This window comes from Phyllobates terribilis, unplaced genomic scaffold (assembly GCF_046119375.1).
Source record: "Phyllobates terribilis strain yellow unplaced genomic scaffold, ASM4611937v1 Scaffold_1__5_contigs__length_1240528914, whole genome shotgun sequence".
Classification (NCBI taxonomy): domain Eukaryota; kingdom Metazoa; phylum Chordata; class Amphibia; order Anura; family Dendrobatidae; genus Phyllobates; species Phyllobates terribilis.
Genome location: NW_027362761.1, coordinates 1,068,371,154 through 1,068,394,989, shown reverse-complemented (window position 1 = coordinate 1,068,394,989; position 23,836 = coordinate 1,068,371,154). Strand labels below are relative to the sequence as shown.

General features: G+C 41.0%; 1 protein-coding gene across 9 annotated transcripts in view; it reads right to left on the bottom strand.

Moving 5' to 3' along the window:
- Window positions 1–346: 346 nt before the first annotated feature.
- The window catches only part of CLOCK (clock circadian regulator), a 99,994-nt gene continuing 76,504 nt past the window's right edge, over window positions 347–23,836 (bottom strand). For 6 of the 9 annotated variants that reach the window (XM_073645475.1, XM_073645471.1, XM_073645472.1 and 3 more), the window contains 14 exons: window positions 18,274–18,387; window positions 17,520–17,638; window positions 16,508–16,590; window positions 13,769–13,875; window positions 12,379–12,526; window positions 8,269–8,344; window positions 7,410–7,554; window positions 7,188–7,279; window positions 7,004–7,096; window positions 6,670–6,828; window positions 5,035–5,238; window positions 4,779–4,957; window positions 3,980–4,235; window positions 350–3,832 (listed from right to left, as the gene is read on the bottom strand). In XM_073645475.1, coding sequence (XP_073501576.1) covers window positions 3,680–3,832; window positions 3,980–4,235; window positions 4,779–4,957; window positions 5,035–5,238; window positions 6,670–6,828; window positions 7,004–7,096; window positions 7,188–7,279; window positions 7,410–7,554; window positions 8,269–8,344; window positions 12,379–12,526; window positions 13,769–13,875; window positions 16,508–16,590; window positions 17,520–17,638; window positions 18,274–18,387 — 1,928 coding nt within the window. In that variant the 3' untranslated portion in view covers window positions 350–3,679. Of the gene's footprint in view, window positions 3,833–3,979; window positions 4,236–4,778; window positions 4,958–5,034; window positions 5,239–6,669; window positions 6,829–7,003; window positions 7,097–7,187; window positions 7,280–7,409; window positions 7,555–8,268; window positions 8,345–12,378; window positions 12,527–13,768; window positions 13,876–16,507; window positions 16,591–17,519; window positions 17,639–18,273; window positions 18,388–23,836 lie in introns of all 9 variants that reach the window. The other 3 variants (XM_073645478.1, XM_073645479.1, XM_073645477.1) reach the window with 2 other exon arrangements.

Genomic DNA, 23,836 nt, shown 5'->3' with positions numbered 1-23,836 from the left:
TAGTCAAAATGGGGATGGCTGTCAAATTATTCTGTCATTTTGATATATTTATAAATTACCCCCAAAGGGAAAAAAAAAAGCACACCCAATGCACAAGCATACTAATCCCACAACATCGCACACACAAATGATATGAGCAGTACCACACGGGACAAAATTATAATACACACAGAAATAACCGAGGATAAAAAACAATAAGGACAATGAGGCGGGCATGACAAAACTCAGAAGGACATAAAACCTATGGCCATGCAGCATATAAAAGTCGATTAATTTTATATTATCCATATATATATGTAGATATTTACAGAATATTTTACACCATCTATACAACAATAAATCTTCAAAACATCCTCAAAATAGTGTTATGGGGTTTACAAAAAATAGCACTGATTACACTTTCTTATTTTCTCACATGCATGACTGGTAATGTGCCCACCGCTGTCCCCACCAGACAGAGGACCTTTGGTTCTAGAGATCCCTGCAAAGACCTGGTCTTAAAAAGCCAAGCATAAATGACGAGGATTTGGTGAGAAGGTTTTTAAAGCTTAAAACACAATGTTCAGACATAATACAATGCATAGGGTAGGACTTGCAAACCCTTTAGTCACAGAAGTCCGACCAGATCACTCAAAATACAGTATGTCCCAAGGTGCAGAATCAAAGTTTTTTTTTGATTAATCCTTTTTTAAAAAAAACAATCAAATTTTGAATAAATACATTTTTGACCTGTATATTTTTTTTTCCGCCACCGATCACTTCTGCAGAGCAGGTTAAGGTGCCCATACACCTTCAATAGTTGTTAGCTTATTGTTGGTTTGGTAGACAGCTATGCCTTCTGACCCTCTTCACGATAAAAGGGTATCGTTGCCCATGTCCTATTCTAACAAGTAGGAGAAGTGTATATCTTACCAGGTATCTGTAGATGTAACGTCACCTCTAAATGTGAAATTGAATGACGCTGGAATAAACGTTTAAAGGGGTATTCTCAAGTTGTCTATTGAGCAGTTCAGGGCAATGCAGTCTCCTTATAGTTTCTTTACATCCTGGTTCCTAGCAGGGTGGGTTCTCCTCCTTGAATGAGAGCTCTGGTGAACAGAACTGTAGTGTTAGTAGAACTATAAAGCTCAGCACAAGCTCTGCTGTAACACATTCAGCCATCAGTGGTTTGTTCTAGATTCTACACAGTTATCCCTGTATTTACACATAAAAATAACAGGGCATTTGAACCAAGCACACAGAAATCAATGGGTTGGAGAGAGCTGAATGAGTTGTTAAGAGTTAATCCCTCTCCTGGAAAGTAACTACTGTGAACTCTCAGCCAGGCCCTAGAGGCCAGGCTCCATGGAAACCAGCTGTGCACTATAAAAGATAAATGGTTTTGATTCAAAGATTTTGCATCAGAACTCCAGTGTAAAAAGCTTTGAAAAATTTTGGCGCAACTCAAGGCTGCTCTAAAATGTTGTGAGTTTTTGAGTTCTCACTCCATTTTCACCCAGCTACGACAAAGTGGATGGAGCTGGGGTGGGACAGGGGCGTAGTGAGGCACACGTCACTGATATGACGCTTCTGATTCATGAAGAAGCTAAGCATCTTCATGAATCAGGAGAGTCTGAATCCAGCACGTCGTCTGAACAATGCCAATAAATCGGGGCCAAAATCTCTCATTGCAGAACAATGACAGCAGATAGCAAGTCAATTACAAACTTGCTTATTTTCATGCTGTTTAACTAATTAAAGCAATTTAAGAATTTGAGAACACTCCTTAAACACAGGTTTTTGGATCACTTTTTTTTATACCCGCTTGCCTTCAAGTCCAGAGCTCATTGGATGTTCCTGTGAAGCCTCTCTTATCCCCCCCCCCTTCCTTATTGCAACACCCAGGCCTGTACCCACCACCTCCCATCACATGGCTTTATTTTATATAATGCAGCTCAGAAGTCAAAGTGAACTGAAGGTGACCATTCACATTAGACTCTCCTTTGTGTTTTGTGGCCTCCTGACTCGCTCCCATCACCAGGTGTCTAACCATTGGACCTCCAGCGACTCCTAGAACTGAGGCCCTGATTAGCCCTGTGTGAATGGGGGGAGATGGTCAGTCATGTATTCCTCCGCTTCAATCATTATCTATGGGACCGCTGTCAAGAATGGTAGGGCAGCATTCGGCAGTCCCCTTTAAGGTGAAGGGTGTCGGAAGACATAGCTGTTACCGGATAAGCATTAAGCTGACAGTTACGGAAGCTGGGTGGGCACCTTAACGTGCTCAGACCACTACTCAGTGCTCAGGAGGAGGTGGCAGGAGAAGTGACAGGTTAGACAATTGCACACAACAAATCACTTGTTCATCTGACCCCCAAGATTGCTATGGATCTTCTACGTGAGTATAGGACAGTGTCAGTCATTTACAACTCACAATTAGGGTACATTTTGTAGAAAGTCTTCAACTTAAATAAGCTGCGATACCCGGCAGATGCTTTGGCTTTTGACTACTTCTCTGATGCACCAAGAAAATGTGGCAGATTTATCTTTGCATTGCTGTGCACAAAGCTCAAACATCATCACTGCCGCGCCAAAAGTATAAAACACAAACAATGACAGCAAGGGGCTACTAACAAAAGAGGCTATCCAGATAATTAGAAAGGAAAAAAAAAACTGAAAAAAGCCTGAACTTGTGCGTAAATATACATAAGGGCCTTCCATTCATTTGACACTCATATAAGGTTCTTCAAGCTACTGTGAGAAGGTCTACTTTCAATTTAATGTCATGGAAATAGATCTAGGTTCACGAGACGACTGACCTTACTGAATGGTTCAAGAGAACTGAATCCTTTGTAAATGTAGAACAAACTATAGTCTGATAAAAATCAGATTAAAAGATGTTTATAAGCGATATAGAGAATGGCCACCAGTCCTCTGGCCAGGAACTGGGGATTTTGTGGGTGCCAGCAGTGACACTCAATGTACTATAAATGTCTTTAATGGGAAAATCCCATTAGAGGGGTTGTCAAGGACTAGACAAAACTTTTTTTTTGCCCCTGAAAGAGCCAATGGACTGAAACAATAGTCCATTGGCTGTGTCTGGTATTGCAGCTCATCCCAAAGCTAAATAGTGTAGCAGCTTTTGTAATATAAAGCAGGTATTTTTTTTTTGAATCATAGACAACCCCTTTAAATGGGACACCAGGCAGTTTAAAAAATATAAAAGGAAAAGGCATGAAGCATACTTAATGCTCATGAGATTGTTCAACAGCAAACTCCAACTCCGCATCCAGTGAAAGACACGTAAAACACAGGGGTTTATACACCACGTGGTGTATACATGAAGTGGTAAAAGGTAGTAAAAACTGGCATAGCATCTAAAATGCCAAAATTGTAAAAAGATCAGTTTTGCATTAAAACCAGAACACAAAACACTGTTACCACAGAGAGGTAAGGCTTTGCAGGCATCTCTAGGATCATAAGATCCCCCCCAAATATAATAATTCACCCGGGCGCTGACCATATGTCATGTCTGTTTTATAGCAGAATCAACAATGCAAAGTGTTGGCTCCCAGCGAATAAGCTCCACCATCTCGTACCAAACATTCATCGTGCTGCTTTAGTAGTGATCATCAACCGCAATGCTGTCCCTTAATACTTCCATCCAGGTCCTCTATGAAGTGTCCGCCATAAGTCCTTCCTACAACTGCTGGACTTTAGAGAAATCGCTCATGCTGTCAGTCCTATGCCGAGATAACTGCTGCTGGTGGGATGGCGCAAAAGTGCCTTGTTGCACAGGAAAAGAAGAGAGGATGAGCTGAGCAGACTGGTTCCCGTGAACTAGCCTGGAGGCCTGAAGAAACAGCAGAAAAAGGAAAAATCACTCACTGACAATTATAGCTTAATGTTCCTAGAGTACCACCCTCCAGACACAACCTTGGTATTAGGACAGACACTAAAACTACGAGTGCAGCCTCAGCCCCGTGGAGGACGTCATTACCTGTAAGAACTGCTGCGGCTGCTGCTGGCCTAGTTGTGCTTGCTGTTGCTGCACAGACTGCAGCTGCTGCGGTTGCTCTTGCTGGCTCTGTTGCTGCTGGGTAATGGAAATAGTCTGTGGCTGTTGCTGCTGTGTGGCGAATGTTGGATACGCAGTTACTACCGGCCCCATGAACATTGTGCTAGGGACCATGACTGCCCCACAAGCCACTGGTGTAGTCACAAGTTTGGTTACTATCTGTTGCGCTTGTGAAAACCTGTAATAAATTTAGGGTTACATGTATATTCCGTATTTGCAGTAATTAAAGGTCAAGAGTCCAGCCCTACAATACTCATTATCCCTTCAAGTCCCCTTCCTGCCTCACAACCAGGGATGTGGAGTCGAAGTTGGTGTCCATTTTGGTGGAGTCGGAATCGGTATAAAATGGACCGACTCCAACTCCTAAAATATATAATAAATTGGGTACAGTAGTTCAATGCAGTTTGTGGGGAATATTTTTTCATAAGAATTTGGGAAAGTTATGAAATGTCCTATAAATGTCTGTCCTATTCCTGATATAAGGGTCTAGACTTTTAGCTGAGATGAATAAATGTATCACTTAAACATGAGCCATGTATGAGGGAGTCAAAGTAATGGAGTCGTGGAGTCCATGGAGTCGCAGAAATTGAGGAGTCGGAGGTTAGGCTTACCGACTCCACAGCCCTGCTTACAACCTGGCAAGGCCTTCATACGCTTCTCCATGTACATACAAGTGATTACATTCTCATTTGTTACTTGTGGCGGCTTTTTTATTACTTGCCTGATCTGTCGGTCTTGAGGAAATGTGGTAACAGCTCCCTGGTTATTCTGCTGCATGTTGGATGGCATCTGCACCATATTGGCAGAGGATGGTTGAGAGATGACCATAGTATTGTACAGTGGTGCCTGGCTGGACATGGATGTCTGCTGTGAATGCCCTCCAAGTAGGTTTTGCTGGCCCTGTGATAGGAGGTCACCAGTTTAGAGTACAGAACACAATATATTCCCGCTATTCCTCCAGTGACTGCACATAGTACCTGGCTGCTGTTTTGTATAGACTGCTGCTGGAGCATGTGCGGTGCTCCCATGTTGCTGGGGTTCATACTGCCCTGCAGCTGGTTAGTCTGCACTACTTGGCCCTGCACGGTCAGCTGCGGTAGCTGCTGCATGTTGGAGCCGTTCCCAGATGAAACTTGCACTGGTCCAAAGTTTAAGCCAGGGGTGGGTTGCTGCAGAAACATCTTCAAGACAAAAATAATGGTATATAATATATTGTCTGTGAAACGCTTTGTATAGAGCTTCACAGACAATATATTCATTGTATATGTCCGGTGAATATCATCTGTCAGTGATCCATCACATTAAAGTATACTTTTTATTTTTTATTGGATTATTGACAGATGCCATCCATCCTCCTCCCATAGGCTCCTATCAAAAAAGGAAGCTTTATTTTTTTCTGTATTTTGCAAGATTGCACAACTTTTCTGACTTAAAGGGGTTTTCCCTTTCCAACCTTCTATCCAAAATGTTCATCCACATAGTAAAAATACCACAACTACTGTTACTCGCCCTCCCCAGGTCCAGTGACTGTTTACAAGTTGCAGCTGTCACGGGGTCAGATGATCTGCTGTGTAGACGTATCGCTACCACTGCAGCCAATAATCAATCATTAAAGCAGAGGCAGACCTGCAATGTTGGACCTGGGGAGGGTGAGTACCAGATGAATGTATTATTTTCAATACAGGGATATGGATTTTGTAAAGTTAAAAGAGGAAATCTGCTGCAACAAAATTGAAGAATACTTAAAGGGAATCTGCGGGCAGGTTTTTGGCACCTAATCTGAGAGCAGAATAATGTATTGATATTAATCCGGATTCCAGCGATGAATCACTTACTGGGCTACTTACTGCAATTTTGATAAAATCACAGTTTTATCAGCAGGAGATTATCATTGGAGGATTAGTAAACCTGCTGCCATGTAGTCCTCCATATTCATGAGCTCTGTATAACTCCTCCCCTACAACTAATTGGCAACTTTCTGCCTATTCACAGTGTACACAGTAAGCTGCCAATCAGTGGTGTGGGTGGGGTTATACAGAGCTCAGCAGTCAGAACTTGTAGAACTGTAGCAGAGAAAACAGGGATTTTATGAAATCTACAGCAAGCAGCCCAGTAAGTGACACATCACTGGAATCAGGCTCACTGTCTCTCAGATGAGGCAGCAAAAACCAGGTTATAGATTCCCTTTAAGCTTGGACATAACTATTTGACAACAACAAGCATTCGTAATTCGCTTTTCTCACAATAGACTCAAAGTGCATTTGAACAGTAGTTTAGCCAATTTGGTACAAGGTCAGAATTAGAGGGTGAATGTGCATTTCAATTTACAACAGCCATAAACCTCTCCTTTCCATCATTTTGCTCAGTCTGAATAAAATTCCACTTTTTATTCTCCAGTAATAATGGAGTTGGATAACTACTAGGCTGTTTGACAGAAACCTTGCCACAATCTGCTCCCCTTTACTATACGTCAATTGTTGTTATTTGGGTGGGGATGCAGTTGTCATAAGACTGTATAGAATATAAAATCTTGTAGCTAAGATGGGAAAATCATTTATAATTAAAACGTAAATGAGGTAGAAACAAAAGTATAGTGAGCCACAGGCCGATACCTGGAAACCCTGACCGTGGACCATCTGCAGCTGCTCCTGAATCTTCCGCAATTCCTCCTGCTGCCGGTGGATGTTCTCTTCTATAATGCGCGTCCTTTGCTCCAGCTGATCCTTAAGGTGCTTCATGGCTCCGAACTGTGCCGTAAACTGAAATATGGGCTGAAAATCATTAAGAAAATGGCAACAGCTGAAACCCTTCCAAAGCAGACTCAACACGAATATGACATTACAGGATTGTAAAATTAAGGAATGGAAAAAGGCTGACTGTAAAAGCATCTACCCAGGAGACACATCCAAAGCTATAGGTAAAATGTCTGACAACACTGCGGCTCACCTGGCTTATCCCCGTCTGCAGGTGAATGGCAGGAGTGGGCTGTTTCTGTACTGGCTGTGATATGGACTGGTTAAGAGACTGCGAGCTCATTGACTAGAAGGACAAATCAATCATGTTAATAAGTACGACACAGGACTACTATTGGGTCACTTTATCATTCTGGCCCATGATGGAGCCTTCTCACCTGGCTGCTGATGGAGGAGCGCCTCTTGTCCATGCCTGACAGAGCTTGTCGTGGAGGCGTACTGGTCTCTGTGGGAACCTTGGTAGGTGTAGCTAGAGATATGCACATAGGAAGCAGGACAGAACATTCATTTAGGACACAATACAACAATGCCTACGCAGTCTAGAGAATAAATCGGATGAATATAGAAGTATTTTTTAAACTATGGCTTCTCATACTCACATGATGGATCAGACACTGCCGTGTGAGAAGACGACTTGATGGAACTCTTGGATGATGGAGATGGTGTCCTGCTGTCATCAAACCTTTCCAAGGCGTCCTTCAGGCTGTCCTTAGTTATACGATTGTCTGAGGCACTATCCTGATTCTGAAAAGACACAATCAAGGAGTTCTTCTCACAAACTGGACTGTGCAATATCCCGACATTAACTATGGACAGATACCCAGCACACTGTGGTGCAGATCGTGAGATGTCATATGCAACTTTGGATGGAAATCCTATGCCACCCTGTCAGTAGGGTGTATATCTCATGACAATATGAATATGTGGGTGCCTCTAAACCTGGCACCAATGATACAGGTTGTTATTATTGCTTTGCATCAATAACCAGACTAATTTTTGACAAAAAGCATGTTAGCAGAGGCCCATTGTATAGTTTGTATATACAACACACAGACTGAGTACTGTATCCAGATCTACAGAGGCTTGCGAAATCCCAGTGGCAAGATGTGGAAGGCTCAGAGACGTATCCAAAGCAACTTGCAGCTGTAATTGCCGCAAAAGGAGGCTCTACAAAGTACTGACTTTAGGGAGGTTGGGGGAGGGGAGTGAATAGAAAAAGAAAACCAAAATGTTCACAGTTGTAGACATGTTCTTTACATAAACTGATACAAAACCCTCAAAAAAACAGTGAAATTCCAGGTTAGGAGGTAGCAAAACACAAAAAATGCCAAGTGGGTGAATACTTTCAAAAGCCACAGTACATATTTTTTTAAGCTAAAAATAGACATTTTAACAAAGTTATCCAAGAAGCAAACATCAGAACCCTATAAGTCAGGAAGACAAATGACAAGCACTCACTTTGTCAGAGATGATTGCTGGTGGGGAATCTTCAATCCCAAGCTCCCGCCTCCTCTCCGAGCCGACCTCCGCATAGCTGCAATATCAAGGAGAAAAATTATTTAAACACAAAAATAATACATTGTGACTGAAAGCCCCATTTATTGACTGAATGGCTGACATTAAATCTTCCCTGTTCCTTGTTTGCACATGTATACTAACAGAGCATATCTAAGTATACTCTACCCTAGAGCTCATTCAGACGTCAGTGTTTTCCATCCGAATGTCATCAGTGTTTACATTTTTACTATCATCAAATTATCACATATGGAAAAATAAATTACAAAGTTTCTCCTATTCACGGCAATGTTTATCCCTGACAGCAAACGGGCTGCACACTGATGCCATCCATGATTTTCAGACACTGCGTGTTGAAGAATATGGAGCAGCTACTGCATTTACGCTATTTCAGGCAAACTTCACCACCGTTATCTACTGAAAAGAAACTCAAAAGCCAAAACTCCTATCATGGATGTGACTCGTTCAGCATTTAATGTATTTACCACATTTTTAAGCTTTTGATAATTTATTTATTCCTGCAAAATGTTATATTAGTCTTCATATACAGTTGTGTCCAAAAGTATTGGCACCCCTGCAATTCTGTCAGATAATACTCAGTTTCTTCCTGAAAATGATTGCAATCACAAATTCTTTGGTATTATTATCTTCATTTAATTTGCTTGCAAGGAAAAAACACAAAAGAGAATGAAGCAAAAATCAATTCATTGATCAGTTCACACAAAACTCCAAAAATGGGCCGGACAAAAGTATTGGCACCCTCAGCCTAATACTTGGTTGCACAACCTTTAGCCAAAATAACTGCGAACAACCGCTTCCGGCAACCATCAATGAGTTTCTTACAATGCTCTGCTGGAATTGTAGACCATTCTTCTTTGGCAAACTGCTCCAGGTCCCTGATATTTGAAGGGTGCCTTCTCCAAACTGCCATTTTGATATCTCTCCACAGGTGTTCTATGGGATTCAGGTCTGGACTCATTGCTGGCCACCTTAGAAGTCTCCAGTGCTTTCTCTCAAACCATTTGATAGTGCTTTTGGAAGTGTGTTTGGGTCATTGTCCTGCTGGAAGACCCATGACCTCTAAGGGAGACCCAACTTTCTCACACTGGGCCCTACATTATGCTGCAAAATTTGTTGCTAGTCTTCAGACTTCATAATGCCATGCAGACGGTCAAGCAGTCCAGTGCCAGAGGCAGCAAAGCAACCCCAAAACATCAGGGAACCTCCACCATGTTTGACTGCAGGGACCGTGTTTTTTTCTTTGAATGCCTCTTTGTTTTCCTGTACACTCTATGTTGATGCTTTTTCCCAAAAAGCTCTACTTTTGTCTCATCTGACCAGAGAACATTCTTCCAAAATGTTTTAGGCTTTCTCAGGTAAGTTTTGGCAAACTCCAGCCTGGCTTTTTTATGTCTCGGGGTAAGAAGTGGGGTCTTCCTGGGTATCCTACCATACAGTCCCTTTTCATTCAGACACCGACGAAGAGTACCGGTTGACACTGTTGTACCCTCGGACTGCAGGGCAGCTTGAACTTGTTTGGATGTTAGTCGAGGTTCTTTATCCACCATCCGCACAATCTTGCGTTGAAATCTCTCGTCAATTTTTCTTTTCCGTCCACATCTAGGGAGGTTAGCCACAGTGCCATGGGCTTTAAACTTCTTGATGACACTGCGCACGGCAGACACAGGAACATTCAGGTCATTGGAGATGGACTTGTAGCCTTGAGATTGCTCATGCTTCCTCACAATTTAGTTTCTCAAGTCCTCAGACAGTTCTTTGGTCTTCTTTCTTTTCTCCATGCTCAATGTGGTACACACAAGGACACAGGACAGAGGTTGAGTCAACTTTAATCCATGTTAACTGGCTGCAAGTGTGATTTAGTTATTGCCAACACCTGTTAGGTGCCACAGGTAAGTTACAGGTGCTGTTAATTACACGAATTAGGGAAGCATTACATGATTTTTCAAACAGTGCCAATACTTTTGTCCACCCCCTTTTTTTGGTTTGGTGTGGAATTGTATCCAATTTGGCTTTAGGACAATTCTTTTTGTGTTTTTTCATTGAAGACAAATTAAATGAAGAGAATAATACCAAAGAATTTGTGATTGCAATCATTTTCAGGAAGAAACTGAGTATTATCTGACAGAATTGCAGGGGTGCCAATACTTTTGGCCACCACTGTACATACATGTATACATAGATACATACATACATACATACATACATACACACACACACACACACACACAAAAGGGCAGATTTATTAAATGGAAAAAGGAGGTGGATTTGTCCAACTTGATACAAATGTAGTAAAATAAATACTTTATTCCAAACACTTAAAATCTATGATACTGGTAATCCATCAAAGAAATAAGGCAATACTTACAATATTGTAAAAATTATTGTAGAATACATTTTATTGGAATATACAAAAAAGCACTGAAAAATCTAAAAAAAAAAAAAAAAAAGTAGAAAAAAAAAGCAGGGGAATTACTTTTTGTAAAAGATACATAACAGTCTCCAAAACCAAATAGAAAAGGAGACAGAAACAATCTCCCTCTTATGCAAATATACAGCACCAAGACAGATAAATTAAGGTTGCTAGAGAAAATAAAAAAATGTGGTCTATTTGTATATATGAAGTGCAAAAAAGAAAAAACAACAACCATGCATGAAGATGGAAAAAATGCAATGACAGGATAAACCTGCTGAGATCTGAATAAATCTATAAACATTATATGAGTGAATAAAGACAAGAATATCACACAATAACATCAAGTAATAACAGTGTGTGAATTATTAAGAATAGAAATACCGCACAATAGGGTAAAGTTATAAGAGGACAAATAACCCACCAGATATGCAACCCATGTAGATAATGGAAAAGGGAGAGAGTCAGTGACCCACTCCCTTTCCGTTACCCACATGGGTTGAATATCTGGTGGGCTAACAACGCAATAAATTTTGGTTCTAGTTAAAAATGAGTTCACACATTCTTGGCCACAGTAAAACTGCAATGTTTTTGCCACTATTTTTTACAAATCACTGAAAACCTGTGCATTTTTGGCACGGTGGAAGCAAAACAAAACAATAAAACATTCACCATGGCCTCAGGTGTGAATATAGCCTAAAGGAAGTTTCACACAAACAATTTCATTTATTAGTGGTGAGAATTTTGAAATATACCCATCTAAAGAGTAGGTTTCGCCTTGTGGAGAGTGACATGCCAGGTCTGGCATGCCACTGTGAGGAGACTTAAACACCTTGCATGCTCCTCTTGGAAATTAAATATGCAAATTGTCTCTTCAGAGGGGAAGAGGACTTGAACTCTAATGCCACCTATTGGAAGTAGCAATCCTAAAAGTCAATATCGACCCTTTAACGAGTCTTGAAATATGACTTAGGATAAAAGCCAAATCAGAATCTCAATCTGCAGACACGGTGTTTCGGGGTGTTGCCCCTCATCAGTACAAAGTATGAGATCTGATTTGGCTGGGTGAGAGGCTAAGAGTGGGATTTAAGGGGTAAGGTTTGTCCTTGTGGAGAGTGACATGCCAGGTCAGGCACGCCAGTATGAGGAGACTTATATACCCATGTATATTTTAATTAAAAAAAAAACAAAAAAAAAAAAACACTAAGACCACTACAATAATGGTCACCAAAGTTATTTTATGAATTGGTATGGAACATAATAAATAAGCCAAAATAAGATAAAATATAAAGAAAAATAAAGAAAAGTAGATAGTACTCCCCTAAAATTTGAAAAAAATATGACTAGAAAAAAATAAAATAAAACAAAAAACACGTCAACAGAAAATCTACAAGAAGAATTAGTTCAAAAGGATATTTAGTGTGAAATGTGAACAGCATAAAAAAAAATAAAACAATAAAAACCATGCCAAAAAGGGTAGTATTTGTAAATATTTGTTTAAAAAGACTGGTTATTGGTGGTTAAGGTGTGATTTGTAACAGTGTAATAATGTCCTACACCATGTATATCAAGCATATACAGACAACACTTATAAACGTATGACCGGCATGCGGGTATCTTACCTTACGACGGTGTGCGTGCACACTATAAACTCGGGTCTGGAGTTCCACTGATGGTATGTGATATAGTAGCGAGTCTGCAACCAAATCCACTGTTGCCCCTTTGTCAAAAATCTATAGTAACAAGACTTGCCTTTCCCATATTGCATTACTATAATAAAAGAGGAAAAAAAACAATAAGACCAGAGATTCCCATCCGTTTTTTCCTGACCAACCATGATCTAAAAATACAATTGATAAGGAAGGTACAGAAGTATGTAGGTAGAGACATACAGGGGCATCGCCCATAGGGACCCACTGCAAAGAAAACATTTTAACATATATGCTGGGAACTAGTCCTGCCACATACATAAATATATGGCTAAGATGCAGTGTGCATTGAGCCTTACACATTAACCCTTTCCAGACCTGGTGATTTTTTTTTTTAGTTTTGCCCTTTCATTTTTTACTCCTCTGCCAAGAGCCATACAGTTTTTTTTTTACCCGTGAACATAGATGTATGAGGGCTTAATTTTTGAGGGACAAAGTTATTGTTTTGAAGGACGCAATTCATTTTACCATATAGTATAATGAAAAGTGGTAAGTAAAAAAAAAAAAAAAAAGTTGTATAAACCCCCCCCCCCCCACACACACACACAATTCTGCCATTATTTTATGGATTTTGTTTTCACATGTGTTTATTTGGCGGTTAAAATGACTTGGATACATGATTCCCAGTACTACAGTATGTAGTGTAATTGATAGTCCTTTTATGTAAAAAATCTGGGCATCATAGGGGAAGAAGATGGCAATCGTGGAGGTCTTCAGCACGCCCCCAGCTGGCTTGGAAAACTATTGGCTCTCTGGGTTCACGTCTCAGCAGCACTTAAGTGGTTAAAACAGCGGTGATTGAAGCAAACTAGCTCTGGTCATTGCTGCTACAGGCAGATGCTGGCTGTATGACACAGCCGGTATCTCCTTGGTATGTAGGGGGCTCAGCTCTTGATTCTGCTGCACACGACACTACATTCAACATGTGATGAATATGAATGTGACGGGTCTTTAAGGAGTTAAAGGGTTTTTGCCATTTCATCCATTCATTATGGAGACTGGAATTGCTTATACACTGGCCAAAAGGGGCCCAGGTTACAGAAACAACCTAGTGGTCAGTGCTTTGCTATTCCCATAGCAATATAAGCTAATAGGAGTTATGGACCCCGCATAGCACAGCAGTCTACGGTACTGGTACAAGCCCTGAGTAACATCCACCTGCTCGCCTGTTTCCAGAGTAATCACCTCCTGCGGCTGGTGCATGGATATCCATGAAGAGTGGAAATAAGAAAACCCTTTTAAACAATGACATTAACTCCTACTATCATCATAATATGCTCTAAAATAGTACTACACTACTTACAATGTTCATGACATTTTGCAAGATTCTCCAAGTCGTCCACGTGATAGTAATCATAGCCTGAAGTGCCGAGCACCTCAAAAGGCAAATATCCGATTATTGGAGGAGCCCTAGATTCGAAAGACAGTAGACATCAGCTAGGTGTATTGAGGCGACATTATATACATTCATACAGCACACAACACACAAGTTCCCTTGATAAACAGACTGCTTGTAATTGTGTACGCCAAGATATTGAAGCTATTCTTCCAGCAGGGAGGAAGTAAAGGACTGCAGTAACCCAAGCCTCCTCTCCGCCCCATACTGAACAGAAGAAACTGTGCAGCTGGAAGGTGATTGAAGCTAATAAGCAGCATTCTAGAAACATATTGCACATTGTCTTTAAGTGGCTTAACGGAGGTAACTAATCACACAAATATAATAAAATTGTAGCCATTACTCTATTATTTACATGGTATGTACCATAAAATTAAAAAAAGTCTTTAACCAGGTCTTTAACATTTACCATTCATAAAAATTGAATGGCTCAGTCACATGGCAAAGCATCTTAAAGGAAAAAAAAAGTGGTTAAAAAAAAAAAAAATAAAATTATACTTAATATTGAACATCAGCTTGGAAATGGCAGTGGGAGTCAGATTAGGTACAGCATTCAGAAATAATAAAAAGCACAGTATGCAAAAGACTAAGGCTATGTGCCCATGTTGCGGAAATGCTGCATATTTTTTACGCTTCTCCCTGGCGGGAAAATCGCATGCGGTTTTTACATGCGTTTTTCCCGCCTGGTAGAAGCGTTTGTAAAGCGTCTTTGCATGCATTTCTGCATGCGGGTTATCAAGCGCTTTTCCAAGCGATTTTAGCATCACTTGGAAAGTGCTTGATAACTTGGTCACACTATATAAATCCATGCAACCGGCATATATAGTGTGACCAAGTTATTTAAAATAAAGAATAAGAATGGTGAAAAATAAAAAAAATAAAGTTTATACTCCCCTTCCCATGTCTTCCCGGTGTTTTGTCTGCTCCGTCCAGTGTCTTGCACTTCTCGCGGTGGTGTGAAGGATCTGCGGTGACGTCATTGAGCCATGTGATGGGTCACATGACTCAGTGACTTCATGGCAGGTCCTTCACATCTACGCGAACATTGCAAGACACCGGAGGGAGCAGACAAAACACCGGGAAGACATCGGAAGGGGAGTATAAACTTTATTTTTTATTTTAAATTCTTTTTTTTTTTTTTTTTTTTTTTACAGTTTCTATGGTACCTAGGTCTGGATGAGAGTCTTCTCTCCTCCAGACTTGGGTACTATCCGCACATTGAAACGCATATAATCCGTGAGTACAAATGTACTGACACGGATTATATGAGTCTCAATGCAAGTCAATGGCGGCGATTATGCCGCGCTTCCGCAAAATTAATGGACATGCTGCGGATTTTTGAGCGCAGCATAAACGCTGCGGAAAAATCCGCAGCATGAGCATTGAACTTGCGGAATCCCCTTGGGGACCATGGGGGGGCGGATTACCTAGCGTTTAACAAGCGTTTACGCTGCGGAAATTCAGCAGCATATACGCTTGAAAAACGCTACGTGGGCACTTAGCCTTAGGCTCTAAATATGGAGGTTTGTAGAAAGGTTGTGCAAGTAAATAAAATGACTTGCTGAAGGGGGGGATAGTATAAGGGTATGTGCCCACGATGCAGAAATGAAGCAGAAAGTTTCTGCATGTCCTTGGCAGTCAAAAACGCTTGCGGATTTTACACGCGTTTTTGCAGCGTTTTTACATGCGGATTTGACTTGCGTTTTTCAAGTGCATTGGGACCTCAAATCTGCATGCAGAAACGCACAAATAATGGCCATGCTGCGGATTTTTTCGCAAGGAAAATCCGCTGCGGAAAAATCCGCAGCATGGGCACAGAACATGCAGATTTTCATTGGGGATCATGGGGCACTGATTACCAAGCGTTTTTAAAGCGTTTCTGCTGCGGAAATTCCGCATCAAAAACGCTTGAAAAACGCATAGTTGGTGCACAGCCTTAGAAGGGACCCTGACAGATCCACGAATAGGATGTATCAGACACTGGCCGCATGAATTCAGCCATGTATGTTTGCCAGTGATTGACAGGTGTCTTGCCATACAAGCATGCACATAGGCAAAGACCTGTCACTCAAGAGTAGTGGGTGGGGAAAAGCTGCCGGAGACTCGCCTGTGTGACTAGTCTCCCATGCGACTCAGTCCCTGGCATCTTATGAAGTATGCTTTTCTCTGAAACACCATATCTTTCCAAAGAACAACATCATGGCTGAAGCCATGCAGCCAGCGTCTGATACATGGGGCCTGTGGATCAAGAAGCATGTATCAGCTGTCAGGTTCCCTTTAATCATGGAGAGCTGCCTACTAGTGATGAGCGAGTGTGCGCGTTTGACCTTTTAACCGAGCACACTCGGGTGCTCTCCGAGTATCTTCGGCGTGCTTGTATATTATGTTCAAGTCCCTGCATCTGCATGATTTATGGCTGTTAGACAGCTTTAACACATGTGAGGATTACCTAACAGCCATAAATCATTCAGGCACACTGATTCCAACATAATATATGAGCACGCCGAAGGTACTCAGAAAGCACCCGAGCATGCTCGGTTAAAGGGTTATACAGGCACATTCTCTCATCACTACTGTCTACAAGTAAACTAAGAAGATATCCTCATCATACATGACTGCCTCTCACACGCTCTGGGATCTTCCTACCTGTGGTCTAAGAAGAGGAACTTCCATTCCAAGCTGTGCCTAGATGTGAACTCCTCATTAGGCTCCTCCACAGTGCACATTTCCTGGTGACAGGGACAGAAAACAACACTGAAACAACATGCATCAACACACCATCAAGCACAGGACACACTGAAGATGAAAACGCTACAAATCATCTAAAATCACAAATCTTTGGCTTCTACAGAGCAATGAATCACCACAGTACCAAACTAAAGAAACAGAGTAGTCTGATCTTGCAGCTATTCTCTCTTCCATCCGTCTCCTACTTCATACACACATACATGGTAGATTAGAAATAAGTTCAGGATGGATAGATGGTGATACAACTGCAGGATTGGACTGGTATATTGTGTCTCCTCATAATGAGACAATTTTTTGACAAAAAAAAACACAATTTTTTGCAAGCGTGATTTTGCTCATTTTGTACATTTTTTCCACCAATTTTGCCAACTTGAAATGAACAAATAAGCGGGAGGGGACTTGCATGGCGAAGAGACAAATTAACTCCCTCATGTCACAACAGTGAGTGAAGTACATTGTTACTGACACATCGTACTCCAGTAGAATTATGTTCATTCCATTATGTGCATCATGCGATTACAGCAAATACCAAAGTTTATTGTGGTTTTTTTTTTTTTTTTTTTTTTTACTGATTTTCTTATTTAAATAAATGTTTTTCAAGATCTATTAATTGTACAATTAGGGCACTTCCAGGGTTACCAATTCACACTCCAGTAATAGGGGCATCATGTGGTGATGCGCATGTAATAAGAAAGCCCAACCCCTCGGTAAAACCACTTAAGATGCTGAGGTCACTACTGATTGTGCCATTCAAAGAGTTTGTGTATCCGATCCTAGCAGGTAGACTGAGGTGTCAGATGTAGAATACAGCCAGCTTCAGCAATTAGTAACTTTTTCTAAGTAAGCAAAAGAAGGACAGCAGATATTTATGTCCTGAAATTTATCACTGCAAGCCTTAAAGAGGACATACCTTAATGAACTGAGGAGTAGCTAGCCGTACAGTAGCTACAAAACACACTCTCTCCTCATACGTGGGCCGGAGCGACCTCTGTAATGCTCCATCAAAGCCATTGTGTGTGGAGTTCGGTACTAAAATAAAGCAAGAATTATTGCAAGACCGGTCTCTGTATAAAAGCTCATAACTTCTACAAAGGTATTGTGGGGGCTCCAATCTTACACGATTCAGTCTGTCAATACACAATATACCCTATTAGAGGATATGAACAGGAAAACAGAGGTCCTGTGCTTGGGATCGCGCTTTCAACTAGAACGGTGGCTCAGTGGTTAGCACTGCAGCCTTGCAGCGCTGGGGTCCTGGGTTCAAATCCCACCAAGAACAACATCTGCAAGGAGTTTGTATGTTCTCCCCTTTTTTGTGTGGGTTTCCTCCAGGTTCTCCGGTTTCCTCCCACACCCCAAAGACATACTGATAGGGAATCTAGATTGTGAGCCCCAATGGGGACATTGATAATGTCTGTAACACGCTGTGGAATTAACGGCACTATATAAGTGAGTAAAATAAATAAAAAACAAAACTATGACAGACTTCGTACGACCCTCTCCACCGAGTGACTGAATCCTTTAAAGGGGTTTTCTAGAATAATGTGAACCGCTGATTACAAGGGACTCGCATAGAAAAACCCATCCCCATTGTATACAGACTGGAGATATCCACTAATTACTCAGCACGATGTGTTCATGGCACAGACTGGAACACAACTTACCATTGTTTAAGGACTTGAAATTTCCAATGCATTTTACAAATTCGTACGTTGCTGGTTCTTTTGGGTCCACAGTTCCCCGCAGCATGTGGCAACAGAATTCAAGTTCATTTTTTGCTGAAAAAAAATAAACACAAGATTGCCTAAAAAGCATAACAATACTCCCCATCCTGACTAGTTACATACATATACAGATTACATCACTGGCGGACACAGACAGGAGAGGCCCCTGTGCAAAAACAGTATATGGGCCCTTTGCAGTCCCTAATTCAATCAGAATGCAAAATTACACCAGGCTTTGAAGCTTGATGTGCCCCCCTACCCCTTGGGCCCACATATCACCAGTAATATGTCTGCCCCTAGATTTCCTAATGTCAGCCTCCAACACGACTGCAGGTGCCAGTAGTCTTGTCATAATGCCAGTGGGCCACTATGAACCTCATCTACATAGGAGATAGTATTGCATGATATTGTCAAATTAACTAATGTATTGCAGTGTAATAAATAAGCAAACAAAACAAGTTCAGGCACCCTATGGTGACTAAAAAAAATAAAGCCTAACATTTCAAATCAGCATATTTGATATTGTTGTGTTTATAACTCCCATCTTTCAAAACTTAAAATTATATGTCCTATACACCATAAGCAAGCATTGCCATTTTTCGGTCAAATTGCCTCCTCCTTAAAAAAAAAAAAAAATAATAATAATTGGATTAAAAATATATACAAAGAGAAAAAAAAACATATGTACCCCATAGTAAATAGTACCTATGAAAACTGCAGCATGCCCTGTAAAAAGGAAACCATGAAACTGCTCCATCAATGAATAAATAAAGTTATAGGATGACAGAAACAAATTGTTTTTGTTCCCCCCTTCAAATTAAATATCTATATTTTTTAAGGGAATCTTTCAGCAGTTTTTTTTGCTATGTAATCCAAGAGCAACATAATACAGGTAAAGAGACCCTGATTCCAGCAATGTATCACTTCCTGGGCTGCTTGGTGTAGTTTTGGCATTTTCTCTGTTGTATATGTAGCAATGGTCATAATGCTGAGCTATGGGCCCACACCCCTGATTAGCAGCTCACTGTGTACACTGTACATGGCCAGCAAGCTGCTAATCAGTGGTAGGTGCAGAGTTACACAGATTAGCTGGACTGGCCAGCATGTGAGACCTAGTCCAGCAGTGAAAATCTCCTGCTGATAATACACTGACTGTAGTTTTAAATACAACACACGGCCTAATAAGTGTAATCAGGCTCTCTTGCTCTTTATTGGGCTGCTCTCAGATTAAACAGTAAAAATCTGCTGACAGATTCCCTTTAAGAACATATTTTAGAAGTTTGCTTCAATAAATCAGTTCAATTGCAGTAATACCAAATTTATAGTTACATATATTGCCCTAAATAACACAAATTGCATTACCAAGAAGAAAAAGTCATGGAATTATAGAAATCGCAGGATGAATAGACATTTTTATAACATGATGAAAAAATGGAAACAAAATTTTTAAAACATCTTGATTTGTTCAGTATCAAGTATGAGCACCATGTGCACCTCACACTTACACGTCTACCCTTCGATCAAGGAGGTTATTAATGGATGTCTGAGGAATGTTCTGCCACGCTGAATGCACTTGGACAAATCATCAAGATCTGCTGCTGGCAGCTCCTTTTGCAATTGCTGACCAATAAAGTCCTAGATGTGGTCAATGGGAGGCAAGTCCAGAGACACTGCAGGTCATGGCAGCACTTCTACATCACAAAGGCTGCTCACTGTAGTAAGAGCAACATGCATCCTACTGTATAAGTGCAGGGATTTCTGCAGGTGGCGCTCATACTTGATACCGAATAAATCAAAATTTTTGTATCCACGAGAGAGATTGTGTGTGTGTAATATATATATATGACAGAAGTTATGTCGCTTACCCATGTTATGTAAATAAAAGCTTATAACCTGACGTTAAATTCATCCATTGGTTTTATAAATTACTCTTTTGAAAGCCGAAACCCTCCCAAATTTGGTTTCGGTTAAGAAAATAAATTGGCACCAATGCTGAAATATTGATCATTTAATGAACACAGAATGGTCAGATTTTGGCAAGACAAAAGTTTTGTCGCCTGGTCATATAATGCACCCAATCCTAGTTTACATCCTCACCAGTGCTCAGTAAATGATTGGTTAATTAGTGGGTGTGTATAAAAAGAAACCCAGCACCCCAGACCTTCACTTGAACTGCAACTTGAGCTCTGATAACATGCCAAAAATCCACCCTGCGACCAAAGCCTTGATTATCAAGAGGCTGATATACTGTATATGCTAACCAACAAAGAAAACCGAACAAAAGAGATCAAAATAAAGCAAGATAAATTAAAAAACCTTTAATGAATCATGGTTAGGCCAGTAGGTGGCACTGCAAAGACAGGCGCTCACACAACATAATTATATACACAAGTGAAAAGTATAAGTTCTCATTGTACATATTACATAGCCATAGAATATATATTGATACAAATCAGTGTAGATGACATAGTACATGATTCTCAGAGATAACCTTGTATATGATAAGGCATATGCAAAGGTATAAAAGCTGATCAATCTGAAATTGTTTTTTAATTTATCTTGCTTTATTTTGATCTCTTTTGTTCGGTTTTCTTTGTTGGTTAGCTTATTGTTCCCGAATTGATCTAGTCCAATGTATACATTTACTCATGGGTAATATTGATGCATACAATAAGTCTGACAAATCCAGATTGTGTATCAAGTATGATATCTTACACGCATATACATACACATACACTGCTCAACAATAAAGGGAACACTTAAACAACAGAATATAACTCCAAGTAAATCAAGCTTCTGTGAAATCAAACTGTCCACTTAGGAAGCAACACTGATTGACAATCAATTTCACATGCTGTTGTGCAAATGGAATAGACAATAGATGGAAATTATTGGCAATTATCAAGACACCCTCAATAAAGGAGTGGTTCTGCAGGTGGGGACCACAGACCACATCTCAGTACCAATGCTTTCTGGCTGATGTTTTGGTCACTTTTGAATGTTGGTTGTGCTTTCACACTCGTGGTAGCATGAGACAGACTCTACAACCCACAGGAGTTGCTCAGGTAGTGCAGCTCATCCAGGATGGCACATCAATGTGAGCTGTGGCAAGAAGGTTTGCCGTGTCTGTCACCGTAGTGTCCAGAGGCTGGAGGCGCTACCAGGAGACAGGCCAGTACACCAGGAGATGTGGAGGGGGCCATAGGAGGGCAACAACCCAGCAGCAGGACCACTACCTCCGCCTGTGTGCAAGGAGGAACAGGAGGAGCACAGCCAGAGCCCAGCAAAATGACCACCAGCAGGCCACAAATGTGCATGTGTCTACACAAATGGTTAGAAACAGACTCCATGAGGGTGGTATGAGGGCCCGACGTCCACAGATGGGGGTTGTGCTCACAGCCCAACACCGTGCAGGACGCTTGGCATTTGCCACAGAACACCAGGATTGGCAAAGTTGCCACTGGCGCCCTGTGCTCTTCACAGATTAAAGCAGGTTCACACTGAGCACATGTGACAGACGTGACAGAGTCTGGAGACGGCGTGGAGAGCGATCTGCTGCCTGCAACATCATTCAGCATGACCGGTTTGGCAGTGGGTCAGTAATGGTGTGGGGTGGCATTTCTTTGGAGGGCCGCACAGCCCTCCATGTGCTCGCCAGAGGTAGCCTGAATGCCATTAGGTACCGAGGTGAGGTTCTCAGACCCCTTGTGAGACCATATGCTGGTGCGGTTGGCCCTGGGTTCCTCCTAATGCAGGACAATGCCAGACCTCATGTGGCTGGAGTGTGTCAGCAGTTCCCGCAAGATGAAGGCATTGAAGCTATGGACTGGCCCGCCCGTTCCCCAGACCGGAATAAGAATGAGCACATCTGGCACATCATGTCTCGCTCCATCCACCAACGTCACGTTGCACCACAGACTGTCCAGGAGTTGGCGGATGCTTTAGTCCAGGTCTGGGAGGAGATCCCACAGGAGACCATCCGCAACCTCATCAGGAGCATGCCCAGGCGTTGTAGGGAGGTCATACAGGCACGTGGAGGCCACACACAATACTGAGCCTCATGTTGACTTGTTTTAAGGACATTACATCAAAGTTGGATCAGCCTGTAGTGTGTTTTTCCACTTTAATTTTGGGGGTGAGTCCAAATCCAGGCCTTCATTGGATAATAAATTTGATTTTCATTGATGATTTTTGTGTGATTTTGTTGTCAGCACATTCAACTTTGTACAGAATCTAGGATGTGTTATTTGAGTGTTCCCTTTATTTTTTTGAACAGTGTATAAATACATACACAGCAAAAATTTTCATTTTCTCTGATTTTTCTCTTTATAGGTATATTTTTGAGTAAAATGTACATTGTTGTTTTATTCTATTAACTACTGACAATAGGTCTCCGAAATTCAAAGCTAAAAATTTTGTATTTTTGTAGCAAATGAGAAATCGTCAAAATAATAAAAAAGAAACAGTGCTTTCAGACCTCAAATAATGCAAAGAAAACAAGTTCTAATTCATTTAGAAACAACAATACTCATGTTTTAACTCTGAAGAGTTCAGATATCAATATTTGGTGGAATAACCATGATTTTTTATCACCGCTTTCAAGCGTCTGAGCATGCTTTCCACAATTATAATTTCTAAAAATCCCCATCTCTACATGTCTGCCATTCCATTCCAGTGTCAGTTGAATGCCAACCACCGTCCACCTCATTCTACTTAATGTGTGTATGTGTAATATACAGTACAGACCAAAAGTTTTGGACACACCTTTTCATTTAAAGATTTTTCTGTATTTTCATGACTTTGAAAATTGTACATTCACACTGAAGGCATCAAAACTATGAATTAACACATGTGGAATTATATACTTAACAAAAAAGTTTCTATATCCTCTCATAGAAGTAATGTGACTGACATCAGCCTTTCCACCAACATACCCTAACTGACACCCGTGTGTGGTGAGTATGAGTATCCCATGTCGGGGTCCCACCTTAGCAACTGTACGGTATATACTCTTTGGTGCCATCGCTCTCATTCTTTAATTCTCCCTTGTTCACATGTGGCAGCTGTCAATTTGCCTCCAACACTTTTCCTTTCACTTTTTCCCCATTATGTAGATTGGGGCAAAATTGTTTTGTGAATTGGAACGCGCGGGGTTAAAATTTCACCTCCCAACATAGCCTATGACACTCTCAGGGTCCAGACGTGTGACTGTGCAAAATTTTGTAGCTGTAGCTGCGACGGTGCAGATGCCAATCCCGGACATACACACATACATACACACACACACACACACACACACACACATTCAGCTTTACATATTAGATAATGGGCCCCACGTAGCCCTCCCTTTATTATGATGAGCCCCACAAAGCCCTCCTTTTATTATAATATATATATATATATATATTATAAACAGTACAGACCAAAAGTTTGGACACACCTTCTCATTTAAAGTTTTTTCTGTATTTTCATGACTATGAAAATTGTACATTCACACTGAAGG